The sequence below is a fragment of the Nicotiana tabacum genome, chromosome 22, assembly GCF_000715075.1.
Source record: "Nicotiana tabacum cultivar K326 chromosome 22, ASM71507v2, whole genome shotgun sequence".
NCBI classification, from domain to species: domain Eukaryota; kingdom Viridiplantae; phylum Streptophyta; class Magnoliopsida; order Solanales; family Solanaceae; genus Nicotiana; species Nicotiana tabacum.
Window position 1 is genome coordinate 14,948,254 of NC_134101.1, and position 17,773 is coordinate 14,966,026.

At 36.7% G+C, this 17,773-nt stretch overlaps 2 protein-coding genes across 2 annotated transcripts; both read left to right on the plus strand.

Moving 5' to 3' along the window:
• The first annotated feature begins 1,662 nt into the window (after window positions 1–1,662).
• On the plus strand, window positions 1,663–8,644 carry LOC107806987 (mitogen-activated protein kinase 9-like). The gene is given in 11 exon segments (NM_001325797.1): window positions 1,663–1,914; window positions 2,732–3,140; window positions 3,251–3,378; window positions 3,466–3,525; window positions 5,629–5,778; window positions 5,997–6,152; window positions 6,260–6,397; window positions 6,481–6,557; window positions 7,521–7,622; window positions 8,062–8,302; window positions 8,573–8,644. Coding segments are annotated over 11 exon segments (1,785 nt in total).
• A 2,084-nt stretch (window positions 8,645–10,728) lies between these two features.
• LOC107806989 (putative GPI-anchored protein At4g28100) lies at window positions 10,729–14,745 on the plus strand. Its single transcript, XM_016631261.2, has 2 exons — window positions 10,729–11,973; window positions 14,171–14,745. Exons 1-2 carry the CDS (start codon window positions 11,314–11,316, stop codon window positions 14,504–14,506), a joined length of 996 nt encoding a protein of 331 aa, XP_016486747.1. The 5' UTR covers window positions 10,729–11,313; the 3' UTR covers window positions 14,507–14,745.
• The last annotated feature ends 3,028 nt before the right edge of the window (window positions 14,746–17,773 follow it).

A 17,773-nucleotide genomic window follows, 5' to 3' on the forward strand; every position in this document is an offset into this window, starting at 1 on the left:
GAAATGTAACACATGTAACCATTACTCGGCTAGGTTTTCTCTTTTGATATTATGAGACATTTCTTGAGAAAATAGCTTCCTTTTTTAGTAGTCGAGGTGGGTAAAATTTCATAAATGAACATATAATTATGACTTTTTTTTTATCAAAGTCATATAACTTTATTTTTTCACACAACAATCATAAGACTTTTACTAACTCACACAAAAATCATGGTGACGAAAAATATAACTTTTCAGTATTATTTTCTTATCCCATAATCAAAGTTCCGAAACAGAGTTTTGTTTGCAAATGTTTGAAACAACGTCGTGCTTAATCATGATAAAAATATTTTAAAAATGTGAGATAATCAATATGTGAGGCTAGCATGAAGTGGAGAATGTCCCAAAACACTGTGGTTATCTATCAATCAGTTTCTATCACATGACTAGTTTAACAAATAATTAAGAATGCTTAGTGTTTATTGACCAGATGTGAGAACCTAAGAATATATGGACAATGGATATATATGTTCTACTTATTTTGGTCAGTAGAAATGTAACACATGTAGCCACTATTCGGCTAGGTTTTCTCTTTTGTCATTAAGAGACATTTCTTGAGAAAATAGTTTCCTTTTTAAGTAGCAGAGGTTTATAATTTTCATGGTTAGTTGATTGTCTTAATTATTTGATGAGATGGCGTTTAATCGAATATAAAATCTAACCAAAAAATGAAAATTTTAGATACAAAAACTAAATATATACAAAATGTAAATGTCATGATTAAATAATCTTTTTATGTTAATCATTTTGAAACAATATAAAAAAGAATGTCTCGTAAAATGAAAGAGTACCTTTGATAGAAGAAATACTATTGGCAAATTCAAGAGAACAATATAAACATAACAGAACAAATAGTACTCAATTCGTTCCAATTTACGTGACAGTATTCGAATTTTGAGAGTGAAATAAATTTTTCTTTGGTCGTATTTTTCTTATATGTCTTTTAAATATTGTAAATTATTAATTACTGTTACTTATAGAAGTAATATTTTTCACGTAATTTTTACATATGTAAATTTTATATTAAAATACATAATTAAAATTAATAAGTTTGAATTTCGAAAATTAAAAAGTACACATAAATACCAAAAGTTGATATCAACAATTGGCAAATTCAAGAGGGCAAAATAAAAGAATAAACATCATTTACCAAAAGTTGATAGGAACAATTGGCAAATTCAAGAGGAACAACATAAAGTCATACTATTTTTGAGTAGTAGGAAAAAATAATATAAATACCCAAACTGTCCGGGGTGGGGTGGGGTGGGGGTAGGGGGTGGGAGTTCATATATTTACGTTTGAAGAACTAAAATAAGAGGACCCATCTCTCTTCCCACGCTTTACTCTTTTCCTCTTTCCACCATCTCTGCACAACACCAATAAACTCGGAAGAAACCGCTGGACTAGTGGAAGAGAGAGAGAGAGAGAGAGAGAGAGAGAGAGAGAGAGAGAGAGAGAGGAGAGAGAGAGAGAGAGAGAGAGAGAGAGAGAGAGAGAGAGAGAGAGAGAGAGAGAGAGAGAGGACGCGAAGAATGCTGAGATCTTGTGGTAGGAAATCAAGAATCAACACGACAGTTTAGGAAAAACAAAAAAAAGAAACAAAGGGAAGGGGGGTAGTAGTATATGGGGGGTGGTAATACATTCGTGGATGGATTTCGTCGCTGGTTTCAACGTCGTTCTACTACTACAACAACTACTACTATTGTTCATAGCAATGCAGATTCGATCTTGAATAGTAATAATTTTGAAAAAAAGCCCATTCATTTTTCAGAAGAAGAACTTACCATTATCGAAGACTTTGACATTTCGGGTCTTAAACTTATCTCAGTCCCCAAACGGGTCGATTTCCCTTTTACCATGGATCCTCACAAAAAGGTCCGTTTTTTACCATGATTTTTACAATTCAGGAGCCTGGTTTTTTTATGTTTATTGACTTTTGTTCTTTTTACTTTTTGATGGTGCATGCGGTTGGATTAAGTTTGAGCATTATTCTACAGCTCAAATTGATGTAAATGATCTTGTTGATGTCTGTTTTTAATGTATGTATATAGAATTTGGCTTCCCACTTGAGAATTCAGTTGATATCTGTAGAAAATATTACTAAAGAGGATAAAGGAAAGTAAAGTTCGCAACTTTACTCTTTTAGATCTTTCTATCTATTTGTTTTTACGTCATTGAAATGAAATAGATATTGCAGGGTGAATTAGAGTTACCAAAAAAATAAATAAATTAAAAACTCTGAACTTTCTTTCCTACCTAAATTGTATTCTCGTCCATTTTTTTTTTTTTTTGTGTGTGTGAAATTGTTGTCTTTGCTACCTCTCTGATTGCTTAATATCACGATAAATAAAGTTCTAATTGCTGCCAATGACCAGTATTTTATAGAATCTTGGAATCTATTAGTAGATTTTGTTGAAAACCTATCAGATATCTTTCGCTCGTGGAAGGATCATGTTCCGAGCATAAGTTTCGTGATGTTTTTATTTTCTTCTAGTATTGTATGCTTATTTCAAGCACATAAAGTAGCCTTAGACAAAATTATTTTGCAGAATTACGGTTCTGTGGTGTATTCGTGCTTTGTAATTTTTTTAATCTCTATCTGGACTTACATGGGTAAGGGGAGGGGAAGATGCAGTTGTTTCATACTGCAGATATCAATCACATTTGTTTTGACTGGAACATTGCTATTCAGAATACACAGGAGGCGGAATTCTTCACAGAATATGGAGAAGCAAGCAGATACCAAATTCAGGAAGTTATCGGCAAGGGTAGCTATGGAGTTGTGGCATCCGCTGTTGATACCAAAACTGGAGAAAGAGTTGCAATCAAGAAGATTCATGACGTGTTTGAGCATGTCTCTGATGCCACACGAATTTTAAGAGAAATCAAGCTTCTTCGGCTACTACGACATCCTGATATTGTAGAAATAAAGCACATCATGTTACCCCCATCTCGGCGAGAGTTTAAAGATATTTACGTTGTTTTTGAATTGATGGAGTCTGATCTTCACCAGGTAATTAAGGCCAATGATGATCTTACACCTGAGCATTATCAGTTTTTTCTGTACCAGCTTCTGCGAGGATTAAAATATATTCATACAGGTTTGTTCTTTATACAAGTTAAAACCTTCTCTTTGACGCATCTCTATATGATGGAGAAGCTAACTTTTCCTCGGGATAAATGACATGTCCTTTTTGGCCCCCCTTAACAGCAAACGTTTTCCATCGAGATTTAAAGCCGAAGAATATCCTTGCTAACGCTGACTGTAAATTGAAGATTTGTGACTTTGGCCTTGCTCGTGTATCATTTAATGACACGCCATCAGCTATTTTCTGGACTGTATGTTTGAGTTCTAGAAGGCTCCTCTTTTCTCGTTATTTTAGTACTCAGATTTGAGAGATTTCTGATATATTTCATGTATTTAAGGACTACGTTGCAACTCGATGGTATCGTGCTCCTGAGCTATGTGGCTCCTTTTTCTCCAAGGTATGTTAGCTTTATCAGCTATATCCAAAGTTTTAATTGTTCATTCCAATTGCAATTACTGCAATGACACTTATCTTTAGAACAGTTTGTGACACTCAGTATAATGCATTGTGGTCAAGTTTCTGTTTCTAATCTGTTTACACTCTTTGTTTCCTCTCTTTTGCTTTTCTTTGATAGTCTTGGGTTGTATGTCGCTCTGTTTCTATCTTGGGAGAAGACTGGAAAAATTGTAGATTGAACTATATTTGCACTTAAATACTTTTGTGGCTGATAACGAATCAACTCATATGATGTCATATTCTATTTGCCCCATAAGTGCCTGGAGGAGGGTTATTGACTCATTGCAGCTTCAATGATGCTTCAGAATTTACTTGCAAACTAGTCTTGTTTGATTGCAAAGTTCAAGATCAGGTGATGGATCACACTTTAAACGAAGGGAAGATTAGAGGTTGGTGGAGAGAGAGGAAGCATGTTGAGGTTTCTGTAGTATACATAGAAGTCAGATCAGTTTTGACGAAGACGTATAAATCACATTATTATGACGTTGATAACGTCATTTTTTCTCTATTCTGTACTTTACTTGGTTGGGAGAATGTTTTAATTGAGGATTCAAGCTTTTTGTCATATTACCAGTGTTATATGTATAGAGTTGTAGGTTCATTACAAGTGGAAGGCAATTGGATTAATGAGGGGCTTATTGTTTGAAAAAGTAATCTGAGAGCCTGCTGGAAGACAGTTTTCGAGTTCAAGAGCTTTGTAGTAGATTTATTCTTTAAATGGAATTAAAGGTGAGAGGTCCCCGTTTACAGTAGCCCAGTATTCTGACCTATTCAACTTGCAGTTATAAGAAAGTGGAAGATTCCTATTTCATCTTAAGGAAAAGGATGGTCATGAGCATCAATCTCTCAAATCTAGTTCAATGCGAGTAATACTATGTTGTGAACAAGCTGTGCAGCTTTTTCTCTTTAGTGGTCCTGCAACAGTAAGTATGTCAGGTCTCAACGTCAGAATACAAAGACGCAGGTCATTTCTCCTGTGGGGGAAGAGTAACAATCTCTTGGAACAGTACCTGCTTGCGAAAACGACAGTTAGGGCAGTTTGTCTATGAGAGTGTCTGAGTTTCTAGCCCAAGGAGTATTTCCTGCCCTTATGTGTGGGAGTATCTGGCCTAGATAATGTGCTGAGTATGCGGATGCATTTGTGGTGATCGCGGTATGTCCACAAAAAGGAGTGTATTTCAGCTATAAAGTTGATGTTGAAGAAGGATTTCAGTGTTAATCTCCACGTCAATGTGGTGCCACTCTCAGATATTCCAAGCCCTTAAATAAGGCTAGAAAAGCGTGAAAGAAATAATCTCTATTTTTGACTTCAACTTATGATCCAGTAAAGTGACGGACTAGGGCCCTTGTAATCTTGTGCGGAGGGCGCACAAGGCCCTTAGTCTTACGTCATGCAGTTTTTCCGGTTTCTGCTTTTTGAGTAACTATAGTTTGAGTTCCTAGGTTGTCTGATTGCTTTTACAGCTCACTAGGCTTTTAGTTGGCTGGTATGGGCCTTGAGTCTGAATGTCCCAGGCTAGGTTGATCTTCTGAGAATTTCTTATTGAAGACTGGCTGGAGTCTGATTGAGGTATCTCTTGGGAGTTGGGACTTAATTCGGTAAAGAGCTTGGTATGAGCTGGGAGCTGCTCTTTTGCATCATACACAGAGACAATTATTTGAGTTTTACTATTGTTTTCACCACTTCAAAAACGAGGGTTTGTTCTTTCCTGTACTGTGATGTCAAAACTGTAAACAGTGATGACGTGATTTCATGCTAAAGCAACTATATCATATGATATTTGTTGAGAGTTTATTTCTGTTTTTGACATATATGTATTTACTTGTGCCGTGACATGTACTATCTCTATGCCAGTAGAAAATATAGATAACTTCTGGTACTTTTTATTTTTATTTTGTATATTGTTATCTTCAGATGAATTTAAATGGAGAAACATGGTAAGTGAGGATTCAGATAGCCGACCCCAACTTGTTTGGGACTGAGGCCTAGTAGTAGCTGTTGTTGTTGTGACATGTACCATCTCTAAGAGTTATCCATTTGCAGTACACTCCTGCTATTGATATTTGGAGCATCGGATGCATATTTGCAGAAATGCTCACTGGAAAACCATTATTTCCTGGAAAGAATGTGGTGCATCAATTAGACCTTATGACTGATTTACTAGGAACACCTCCTCCTGAAACCGTTGCAAAGGTTGGTTACTTACTTTTCTTCCTTTCTCAGGTTTCTTTGTTATGTTCTGTCTGATCAGCATCATTGGGATGATAAGACATCTTATTACTTGCTAGTAAGAACATCAGAGAACAAAGGTTAAGGCGAAAGAATAGTTGCTGAGAGGTCTCAGTATATCATTTTTTACATCCCACTATAGTTTTTCCTGTTTTACATAAGAAATTCTACTGAACTGGCAGATTAGAAATGAGAAGGCCAGAAGATACCTCAGTAACATGCGGAAAAAACCACCTGTTCCATTTTCACAAAAATTTCCACACGTGGATCCTTTCGCTCTGCGCCTACTTGAATGCCTGCTTGCATTTGACCCTAAAGATCGACCATCTGCGGAAGAGGTAATGGTGAAACGGAGAATTTTTTATATTGTTTTATCTATCAAAGAAAATCTTGACTCTGATAATGTGGCAAGACTGTCTCACACATTCATGACCTTGTTTTCTAGGCACTGGGTGATCCTTATTTCCGTGGTTTGTCAAATGTGGACCGTGAACCATCCACTCACCCAATATCAAAGCTTGAGTTTGAATTTGAGAGGAGAAAGTTGGCAAAAGAAGATGTTAGAGAGCTCATTTATCGGGAGGTGCAGTTTCCTCGATTATAATGGCTCCCATTTGTGTGAAATGGATCAACTTATTAATATTTAAACTTGCTCTGTGCAAACAGATTTTAGAATATCATCCTCAGATGCTTCAGGAGTATCTTCGTGGCGGAGATCAGACTAGTGGATTTATGTACCCAAGGTTAGGAGCCACTTAAAGCTGCTCCACAGAGTTTATGTTCTTTTCTAGCACGTTCTTCTGCCTTTGCTTGAAAAGCTTGTCTTTTAGTTTCCTCCAGCGATCGAAAGCTATAACGTAGGTTTGGAGGGCAGTCACAGCTCTTTGCCAAAGTGGAAGAAACCTCAAGATATTACATAAAAGTGTTTTCTTACCTTCAAATACCCCTGTTGTTGGGCGAATGTGTGTCCATTGGTAAATTCTTTCGGATCGTCTATCCATTCCATATGGAGCTCACACCTATTGATGGGGATAGATTAGGTTTCAAGTGTTAAAATTTGATATTGATTTTGCCTTTATCTTCCTCTACATCATTATTTATTGTTGTTTATCCTGATTTTCAAGAAAGGATCACCTTTTATCTATCCCATAGGAAACCATGTTAGTGATAAATTATAAATATTTCATGGCAGAACTGATCATCAATTTTTTTTTGAGTTTGGCTCTATTTGAGGTTGTCCTCCTCCTTCCCCAGATACATATACGCCTATGAATCTTCTGGTAATCAACAAAATTCAAGCTTTGAGAACTGAGATGGAGAATTGATATTTTAAACCAAATTTATCTAATTATATAACACTCTATTTCTGATGGTTCTTCTGGTAATAGTGTTGCGTAGGAACAAAAGCCCTGCAGAATTTCTGCCATGATAAGGTGACTAACAGCTCTTAACAGCAGAAAACAAAATCATGTTCATATTAGTGCATCTCTTTTTGAATTGACTCCTTTGTTCTTGAGCGCTGATGTCTCAGTCTTGGATCTAATGGGGTTACGCCAAGCCGCCAACTAATTCACAATATATATGTGTGTGTCTGTGTGTATGTATATTTATGTATCTGCTTCTACTTTGTGAACATGTTATACTAAATGTTTCGTACTGCTATTTGAGAATACTTATTTTGATGGTCTTTTTTTATGTCAATTTAGTGGTGTCGATCGGTTCAAGCGACAGTTTGCACATCTTGAGGAGCATTATGGTAAAGGTGAACGAAGCACTCCACTTCAGAGGCAGCATGCATCCTTGCCTAGGTTCGTAGTCAATACTTTTGTTCTTTTGCTCTGAGGAAGGGTCTCTTCAGGAGTCTGCAGAATTAGAAGTCATTTATCTGGAGAAAATATTGACATTTTCACACTGTTCCAGATTAAAAGCTCCTTATTCTGGCTCAAGTTTTGTGTAACTCAGTTATTGAAGTTTTGGACTTGAAAGACAGTGAAAGTTAAATATATTTAAATTTAAAAATTATTTTCTCTGAAACATTTCGGAGTAGGTTGAGGTTGAAGTTCTAAACAGATAGTGTTGTGGTAGGTTGGTGTGATTTTCTTTATTATCTGTGTGTGTTTCCTGAACAAAGTTAACTTTGAATATATAGCAAGTGCTTTAGCAAATGTGATTTCGAGGTATACCATTCACATCTTTAGTCAAGGTATTAACTTGGTCTCTTTTTCGAATACCCTCATCTCATCTTAGAGAACGGGTTCCTGCACCAAAAGATGAAACTTCTTCCCAAAACGATGATTTTGAAAAGCGAACTTCAGCATCTGTTGCTTCAACTCTCCAGAGCCCACCAGGGCAATCTGAGGGATCAGAGAACTCAGATGCTAATATGCAAAATGGACCAAACAAGGCAAACTATAGTGCTCGTAGTTTGCTGAAGAGTGCTAGTATCAGTGCTTCAAAGTGTATAGAAGTTAAAAGAAGCAATACAGAGGTAACTTTTATCCTTTTTCTTTTGCTTACTTTTTGGTGACTGCTTTATTTGTTGAATATAATGACATTCACCATGAAGAATTTGTTTTCATGGTATAAAAGGAATAAAATGAAAAAGAAGAAGCAGCAGCAATGCCCATTCCAATAATGGCGACTCAATAGAACGCCTGCAAATATCTTCGTTTAAAACCAATTTAGTACAAATTGCTCCTGCATTTTTTTGTTACTATAGCGATCTAATTGATTGGCATTATTCCTACTTTTCTGATAGGAAGAGCCAATTGAAGAACAAAGCGAGGATGTTGATGGTTTAGCTCAAAAAGTTGCTGCTCTCCATGCCTAATTTATTACCAGCATACGCAGTAGATTTGACATTTTGATTATATACTCTACTATATATCACCTTGTCCTGTAAATCATAAGCTTTTTTGGACGACCAACCTTTGAAGTTTGCTCCTGCATTTCAGGCAGAAGCTAATGGTAGGTTCTCAGTTGCTATTATTTAAACTATATGAACTTTTATTTCATATACTCAGGAAGAGAAAATGTTCTCCAGCTATTTGTGTATTGGAGATTACACCTTTATATTATTTTGTAAACTGTAGTTACTTGGTGACAAGTTGAAGTTTGTAATGACTTGGTATGAAAAATAACAATACACAAGTTCTAGCTTTGAGGGATGCCTTTCTTTTTATGATCTATGGTGCATTTCGTTACAAAATACAGATAAATCGTGCCTTCCTTTTGGCCTAGTTAGAGAGTTGAATTCTGGACAAAGACAAGATAGTTGCAGAAGGAATGTGGATCTTCAGATGAAGTGGGGTTTATATGATATAGAGACCTCGTGATATCTATCTCCAATTATTGAGTTTATTGCTCTCTCAACGACCATGTCATGTGTTACTGCTTTTTCTCAAAGTCATGTCATTTTTCAACGTTACGACAAGGCAATTTTCACACGAACGTATTGTGCAGTAATAAATAGAATGAAAATCGAAATGAAGTATATATGTTCCTACATATTCAGTTGACGCAGCGGCACATTCATTTACACTACAAAGTACAATCTATTCAAACAGATTAAAGAAGCTCCTTTTAATTATTCCAAAAACACAAACAGGAACATAGATTTCTGAAAACTTTCCTAAAGAACTGGATACCTCCGGCAAAACATTAGATTAAAAGTCACAAAACGAATTGAAAATTTTGTCCCGAGTGACAGAAACAGAGACACAAAGAAATGTCTTTTGGCTTGGAAATTACCATATAGACAGCAAAGTAGGTTAATTGAGAGGATATTGATGAATAACAGAAGTATATATAACTAACAATTTAATAGCACGTCATAATCAAGCATCTTATTATTACTAAATAGTTTTTCTAAGAAATTAATGATGTTTTGTTTATGTAGAGGAAAGAAATACAACTTTTTCTCAGGACCACTTCTCCAACTACAAAAGATCTTCTTTCGTTGTTTCTTCTTTTGTGTTTTCTTGCTCACTTTTTTATTTTGTGGTGGTGAACATATACGTGCTAAAGATATATACACGATTACCATTTCGGCTTCATAAATAAATATTCTATGTAGAGTAATCTCTGACCACTTACATTAATTGCAACAGTTAACTCTGTCACACACCATTATATTCTTAAATTTCCTTAGTTTGATGATTGTTTAGTACCGAAGTTTGTTCTCCTGTCTGCATCTTAGTTACCTAAGATTTAAAAGTAGTACTACTTGTAATCATGATTATCTTGGACGAAAACCTACTAATAATGAGTTCAACCCACCGTAACTGTGATGTCTTTCGGGTAAATATTACTTACTGTATGAGAAAAACGACGACGACTCCGATCCTGTTCAAGAATTTAAATGATTTAAGTTGCCTATCTTCACTACCTTCTAAAAGTTACTCCATGTTAAACAACTAATTAATTTTGTACCGGGATCCAGGATTTAAACTTTATGGGTTCAATTCTTAGCATTGAACCCTTATATTTTTAAACCGATGGCTTCAGGCTTATCATTTGTTATAATTTTAGTGAAATTTTCCACATAAGTTTATGTTACGTACGCGTCGAAAGTTGGATTCAGATGAACCCCGACGCTGCTACTTTACATCTGCCCCTGCCAACGAGGGGCGTAGCTAGTCTACGTAAAACTCAGTAGCTTTGGCTTAAACTTAGTATTTCGTTAAAAAATTCACTTAATATGTATAAATAATTTATCCAGAACCCAATAAGTCGTCTTTTCTATAATCAAGAATGAATAAGCTTAAATTCCTAACTCCGGTTTTTTTAGTCCGAGATACCTGCCAATGAATTATTTGTAAATCATGACCAATAGTAGAAGTAGTTGACACAGTTCCCTTAATTATTTGCTTTAAAGCATACCATGAAATCTGATCATACATATCTAAGCCTAACAGGAGTAACAAACAAACAAAGACATTCCATACCCTACATCACCCTTATTAGCTTCCCATTGAGTCTCTCCCTTCAAGTTCAACATCAACTTTTGAACTACTACCACTGTTTTTTCACCATGGGAGACATATTCAAATGTTAGTGATTTTAACTTTTAAAAGTTCTTAGGACTGAAATCGTAAAAGGCAGGTAGTCTGAGGCATCCCGTATTCACGCATGCGTACTTTAAGAGGTGTAATATAGACAGTCTACTCATTAGCAAGCATTAATGACTGTTTCTACGGCTCGAAAACGTGACGTACAAGTCACACAAAGATAATTTTTTCCTTCAATTTTTTTTTAAATTTTTTTACACATATATCTTTTGTGTCGAAAAATATACATTTAGTTGTACGCATTATCAGAAGGCTCCATCTACCTCTGCTAACCAGCACTACCAAGTACCAATCCAGCACCACAAACCAAAGGAAAACAACCCACCATTATAATCAACATATACTTCCGTTTTCCCTCCCATATATCTTCATCTATACAAATTATCAAACCACTCAACTTCCAACTTCCCCTCATTCTCAAAGCAATATAATGTCCCTTAACTGTTTCTTCTTCTCCTTCTTTATTGTTCTTTACATCAGCAATCTAACTGTATTACCTGCCTATCCGGTTTTACCCGAACCCGACCCAACTGAGTTGGATCCTCAAATACTCTCACCTTCCCCTTCACCACCATCAACAATTCCAGCTTTCCCGGAGCAGTCAAACATTGATAGTTGTCCTCTGGACATGCCAGAAGAGCTTTACAAAGGGATAAGATCAGCGTGCAGGTCCAATGATCATTCGGGTCAAATAAACCCGACCCGTTGTTGCCCTGTTCTCGCTGCATGGCTTTACTCGGCCTACTCAAGAACCGCACTTCACAAAGCCATTGCTAAATTCCCACAGTACTCAACGTCTGTTAACATGCCTGTGCTCCCTGATGATTCTGAGACATGTGTGAACTCTTTTGGAAAGGCTTTGGAAAACAGAGGTATTGAGTTGGTGAAGCCAAATGAGACTTGTGATGTTGTTTATTGTTACTGTGGCATTAGGCTGCATCCACTTAGCTGCCCAGAAGCTTTCTTTGTGAATTCGCGTAGAGAATTGGTTGGTGGTGAGAGGGTGAACAGATTGGAGACAGAGTGTTTGAGCAGTAATGGATATTCTGGTCTTGCTGATTGCTCCAAGTGCTTGAATAGTCTTTATTTGGTAAGTTTGTAGCTATTTGTGTTCTTGACTGAGTGATACTGATACGGATGTTACATTCTTGATTGGATTTAACTTATATACGCAGATAGTGTCAACTTGTTGTACCAAGAAACCTTTCTTATGGTTACCTTCATTTAACTTAGGATTTAATGATGGGGCAAAACCTAGTTTTGTAGAAGAAAACAAGATTATGTCTTCTTAGGGGTGATTGGGGCCTAACTGGGTTCGGGGCTGAACGGGAAGGGTTAGAGGGTAAATGGTTAGGCTGTTCAAAATGGCGCCATGTGTCCTTAGGAATGGGTCTATTAGATATAGAAATATTAAAATGGGTAACGACAACGAATAGTATAACGAGGATACCTATAACTAATTTCCGATAGTACAAGGCATATCTAGCCCTATTGTCAATCGATAAATTAATCAATCATACTTCAATCCAGAACTAGTTGACTCGTTAATTATATGAGTCCTGACATTTTAAAAATTCGTTATAGTTTGATTATTTTTTCGGAAACAGCCTCTATGCCCTTTCAGGGTGGGTAGAGTTAAGGCCGCGTACATGCTACCCTCCCCAGATCCCACTTGTAGTGTTGTTGTTATCATAATTTGATTATTTTTATGTGAACATCAATCTGCCGTAACCCTCATCCTTGGGTAATAAGAAAAAGGGCAGCCCGGTGCACTAAGCTCCCGCTATGCGCGGGGTCCGGGGAAGGGCCGGACCACAAGGGTCTATTGTACACAACCTTACCCTGCATTTCCGCAAGAGGCTGTTTCCACCACAATAGATAAAATAATACTAATAAAAGTAGAAGAGAAATGAGGCATTTAGTGTTTGCTCAACCACAATATCTTCTATAGCTAATGATCACCAACGAGAGCCTACACTAACCACACTCTTCCCTATCAGGCATTTTTTATAAGGTAACACATTCGTAAGTTAGGACTGTGATTCATTAAATTGTACTTGGACACTTCCATTTCGTCATGCATCAGCTTTGTGCTTTGCTTTGATGTAGGCAACCAATTGATAAACTATAATCAAATGATTGCAGCGAAAGTCATTGGTTGATTACAATAGCATTAAGCATCTTCTTTTCCGGTTATTAAAATAAGCTTGTGTGTTAACTTGTTTTTGTAATTTCCTGTTCTCCCTGATAAGAATGTGATGTGATACATAGGGCTTAGAGGAAGTCAAGTTCTTGGCTCATATCTATTTTTATGTTGCTTAAATAAAACCAAACTATAGATTTCATGATATTCGGAAGCAACTACAATTATCTCCTCCTGCTTAAAGAAGAATAAGAAAAAGCAAAATGAGAGTGGTGTTGTTATGATCACTCCTTCTGCAGACCTTGCAGCACTAATTCTTCAGGAAGTTTCATCTGTAATTAAGTAATCTTACACAATGAGTCATCTCCAGAGCACTGGCTGATGTGAATATATCATTTAAGTATCAATTTTTGTTTCAAGTTTGTGTCTGCACTAGACATAGAAGATAGGTGATTAGTATATCTAAGGGCTCAGGATTAGTAAATATCACCAGCAGTTTGTCTTAGGTAGTCAAACCAGCAGACAATAACTAATTTTAATTTAAATCTCCGGGAGATCAGTCATTTTAAGGTTAGTGTTCTACTCATGACTTATGTATGTGGAGATATTCTTCCTCTAAATTCTTTCTTAGTCCTGCGCAGTGGTGTAAATGTTAGCAAAACTGAGGCTGAAAAAAGAAAAAGAAAAGAAAAGTATTAAGTCTCATTTGAAATACTGGAGCATGTTGAACTTCATCTACTGAATGAATTTTAAGATGGTTTTCTTGATCATTAGATAAAAGGAAAAGAAATATGAAAAAAAGTTACCTTAGCAGATACTTGGCTGGATCGTCTGTGTTTGTTGAGTTGGAGGGAGGTGATTCAGACCTCTGACCATAACCTTTTGCAGTAGTTATTGCCCTGTGTTCCGGTCAGTTGTTTCCTCTGATTACTTTTGCCATTAATCTTGTAATTTGCATTTATCTTGGAGGTCAACAAACTCATACAATTTTATTTGCCATATTACAAGCATGAAGTGTATCTATTTGTTAGTTAGAATAGTTTCCAGCTAACGGCTGAGCATGTCGTGTATGAATAACTAAGTTTTGCACCATCAAGTGAATAATTTTTTGTTTATTCTCTATTAAGTTGAAATATATCTGCAGCTTAGTGACAGCAAATTGGAAAATACAACCATAACAAAGGATAGAAGTAGAAAAATGCACAGCAGGGATTGCCAAATGATGGGTTTAACTTGGCTTCTCAACAAAAATACATCTGGTTATATTCATACAGTTTCTGCTGTTTTAAGGGCTTTAATGACGAGCAAAGATGGTTCTGATCCTCAGTCATGCACGCTTAGCAGTGACGGCTTGCCACTTGCAGTCGACTCATCAGAGATCAACGATCAATCTTATGCAACTTCTTTTCTGGCATTGGTTTATTGTTATCTCATACCATTTGTTTTGGCATGCATAAACTTCATAGCATTCTTTTCATAACATTAGTTGATCTCCAAAGACTTGTACTCTCGGGTTCGAGCCGTGGAAACAACCACTAATGCTTGTATTAGGGTAGCCTGTCTACATCACGTCCTTTGGGGTACGGCCCTTCCTCGGACCCTACGTGAATGCAAGATACTTTATGCATCTGGCTACCCTTTGCCTCCTAAGACTTGTACTCAGAAATGTACTTGCTGTTCAAATGTCATCTCAAAGTAAATCCATTACTCTGTATTCATTGATTCAGGTCGTGAAATTGTAATTATTTTGGTTGCTGAAAGACCTGCAGAAAAGAATGTAGCTGTCATTCTATGTACTCTAGCTAGGCTTCTAGTCGTTTATTTTTGTTTGTCAAGTGTATAAAATCCAGGCGGCTAAAGGTAATACAGTTTTACTGCTCTTTCTGCAATTGGGCATCAGTAGATTCAAGAACAAGAACAACAAAAAAAAACTCAGTGTAGTCCCATAAAGTGGTGATAAAGGTAAAGGGGTTGTTTCCGATAAACTCCGGCTCAAGAAAAACATGAAAAAGAAACAGAAACAATAAGTAGTAACAACAACAAGCAAAGGTGATAGATTAATAGAACCGAAGGAAACATATCAGTAGATTCAAGGTGCTATAAAATTGGGTCTTTCTCCACCTTACCTTATCTGTTCAATATGTAATGAAAACGATCTAAGGTTATGGCTATCTAACATTCCTATGTATTCTTCAATTAAAATTGACTAACTAATTTATTTAGCTTATTGGTTGACAGAGTTAATATCGCTCATAAGAATTTGTCGAGTTCTTACTCGCCTATTCAAGCTAACCTAACGCCTTTATGTCTATAGAATTAGAACTAACAAGAACGCATTTATAATTCCTGTACATCAACCAAGCAAGACAATTAGGTTCAAGAACTTGCTCTATTCAATCCTATGTGCAATATAGAATTCTCACTTTCGAGATCAATTCTAGATTCGTAGATAGTATTCAATTGGTGATCAAACAATCAAATAATTAAGCATAGGATTGAATAAATAAACTAATATGATAAATCAAGAAAAAAAAATCAATATTCGAATAATAATAGTCACGAAAGAACCACAATCTTAGAACGTGAAGTTTATGTTAGATCTCACTAAATTTCAATGATGCAAAATAACCAATTACTCTTTATGTGCAGGAAAAGATTCTGAGCAATAAAATGGAGGAAATAAATCCAACGAAAAAGGAAAGAGAAGCGGACAAATTAATAAAGGAAGATGGTAAAATAATTAAGAGAGATATTATAGGAAGGATCTAAATCAAAGGAGATTACGGGCACGAAATCATCCGCTAAAGATTCTCTCACATAATGACGTCAATCGAAGGCATCAATCAAGGGATTTGGCAACGGGAATATTCTCTTATTTAAGGAAAAAATCACTCAAGCCCGCGAGTCAAGATAAGTCAGCATAAGAATCAATCTCGGGAAGAATCAATCTACGAATCCGTCTGAATACAACTCTCTTGGGTTCACAATCTCTCAAAAAGATGTACAAGACTTGAAGGCCTCGAGAAGTATAAATACCTACTGCACTAGCTTTGGAATGATATACTTTGATCAAACCAACTTCAATCTCTTTGTTCTACTTCAAACAAAATACTATAGTCTGCTTTAGATTCCTTGTGTAACAAAGAAGAGAAGAGAGAGAAAGAGAGAAAAGAACACTGGTGAGGCATTGTATCAATTATAGAGAGAAGAACGAGTGACATAAGCTGTTGGTATATAACAATATCAACTCATATGTACTAAGCTACTTCATACTTGAATGAATCCGAACCAGTATAAAAACATACCATGTCATTTACTTTCTGCAATTTATCTTTTACATTCTATTTCTGAAAAGTCCAGTTGACTAGAACACAAATTAGTAGGCTACCTCGAAAAAGAAAAGAAAAATTATAATTCACCCCCCCTCTTGCACTTTCAATTGGTATCAAAGTCGGTCTCACACTTTTGCTTAACCGCTTGTGAGAAAAGATCATGGCCAATCAAATAACTGTTGGAGCACTCTTTCAAGAGGGAACGTCACAAGTTAGGCCACCATACTTCAATGGATAACACTTTTCTCACTGAAAAGTGTGAATGGAAGTCTATGCAAAATCTTATGATGTGAAAGTATGGCATGTTATCAAAAAAGAAACCTATCCACTACCAGCAGCAACTCTACAACTCGCTGATCCTGAAGATATAAATGAATACATAGACGAACAAATGGCGGCCGTTCATGTAACGACCTGACCGGTCGTTTTACTTTCTAGAACCCAGTTCCTCTAAATAAAACTCTCCGTACATTCTTTTACTATTTTTATGACTTGCGGAGAGGGTTAGTTTGGAATTTGGAAGAGTTCGAATTGAAATCGGAATACTTGGTTCCTTAAGGTTGGCCAAAAAGGTTAAGTTTTACTTCGGTCAACGTTTTGAGTAAACGACCTCGGAATCGGGATTTGATGGTTCCAATAAGTTCGTATGATGATTTCAGACTTGGGCGTATATTCGGATCGGGTTTTGGATGACCCAGGAGCATTTCGGTGCCTAATAGTGAAAGATGGCTCTTTGAAGGTTTTAAGGTTCTTTAAATTTGGTTTGGAGTAGGTTTTGATGTTATCGAGGTCAAATTGGGATTTCGAGACCGAAAATTATTCCGTATGGTGATTTAAGACTTTCCCACAAAATTTGGTGTCATTCTGAGTAGTCTAAGTATGATTCGGCGCGTTCGGAGCGATTTGAAAACTTGAAGTTCATAACATGATTTGATTTGGTTTTGGGGTGTAATTCTTGGTTTTGTTATTGTTTTATGCGTTTCGAGAGTTCGAGCAGGTTCGTATCATATTTATGGACTTGTTGGTACATTTAGACGGGGTCCCGAGTGGGTCGGGGGTGTTTCGGACCGCCCGGAGCTGAGCTAGGAAAAACCAGAAATTCCAGTTCTGGTTTCCTTCTTTGCGAACGCAGAAGGACCCACGCGTTCGCGATGAAGGATTTGGGCAGTGGGGCAATTTTTCCTTCGCGTTCGCGATAAAGGGGTCGCGTTCGCGGAGCCTTGAGGTCCCAGGCCTACGCATTCGCGAAGGCCCCATTACATTCGCATAGAAGGAAGGGACCCGGGGAGGGTCAATGCCAATTTCACTTCGCGTTCGCGAAGATGCCCTCACGTTCGCGTAGGTGCCCTCGCGTTCGCGTAGGGCAGGGCTGGTATGTGTCACGACCCAAATTAACCCTCCGTAAGGTGTCGTGA

Coding starts and splice junctions, on each gene's coding strand:
- LOC107806989 (XM_016631261.2), top strand. CDS start 11,314: ATGTCCCTTAACTGTTTCTTCTTCTCCTTCTTTATTGTTCTTTACATC. Junction 11,974..14,170: donor GCTTGAATAGTCTTTATTTG/GTAAGTTTGTAG, acceptor ATATATCTGCAG/CTTAGTGACAGCAAATTGGA.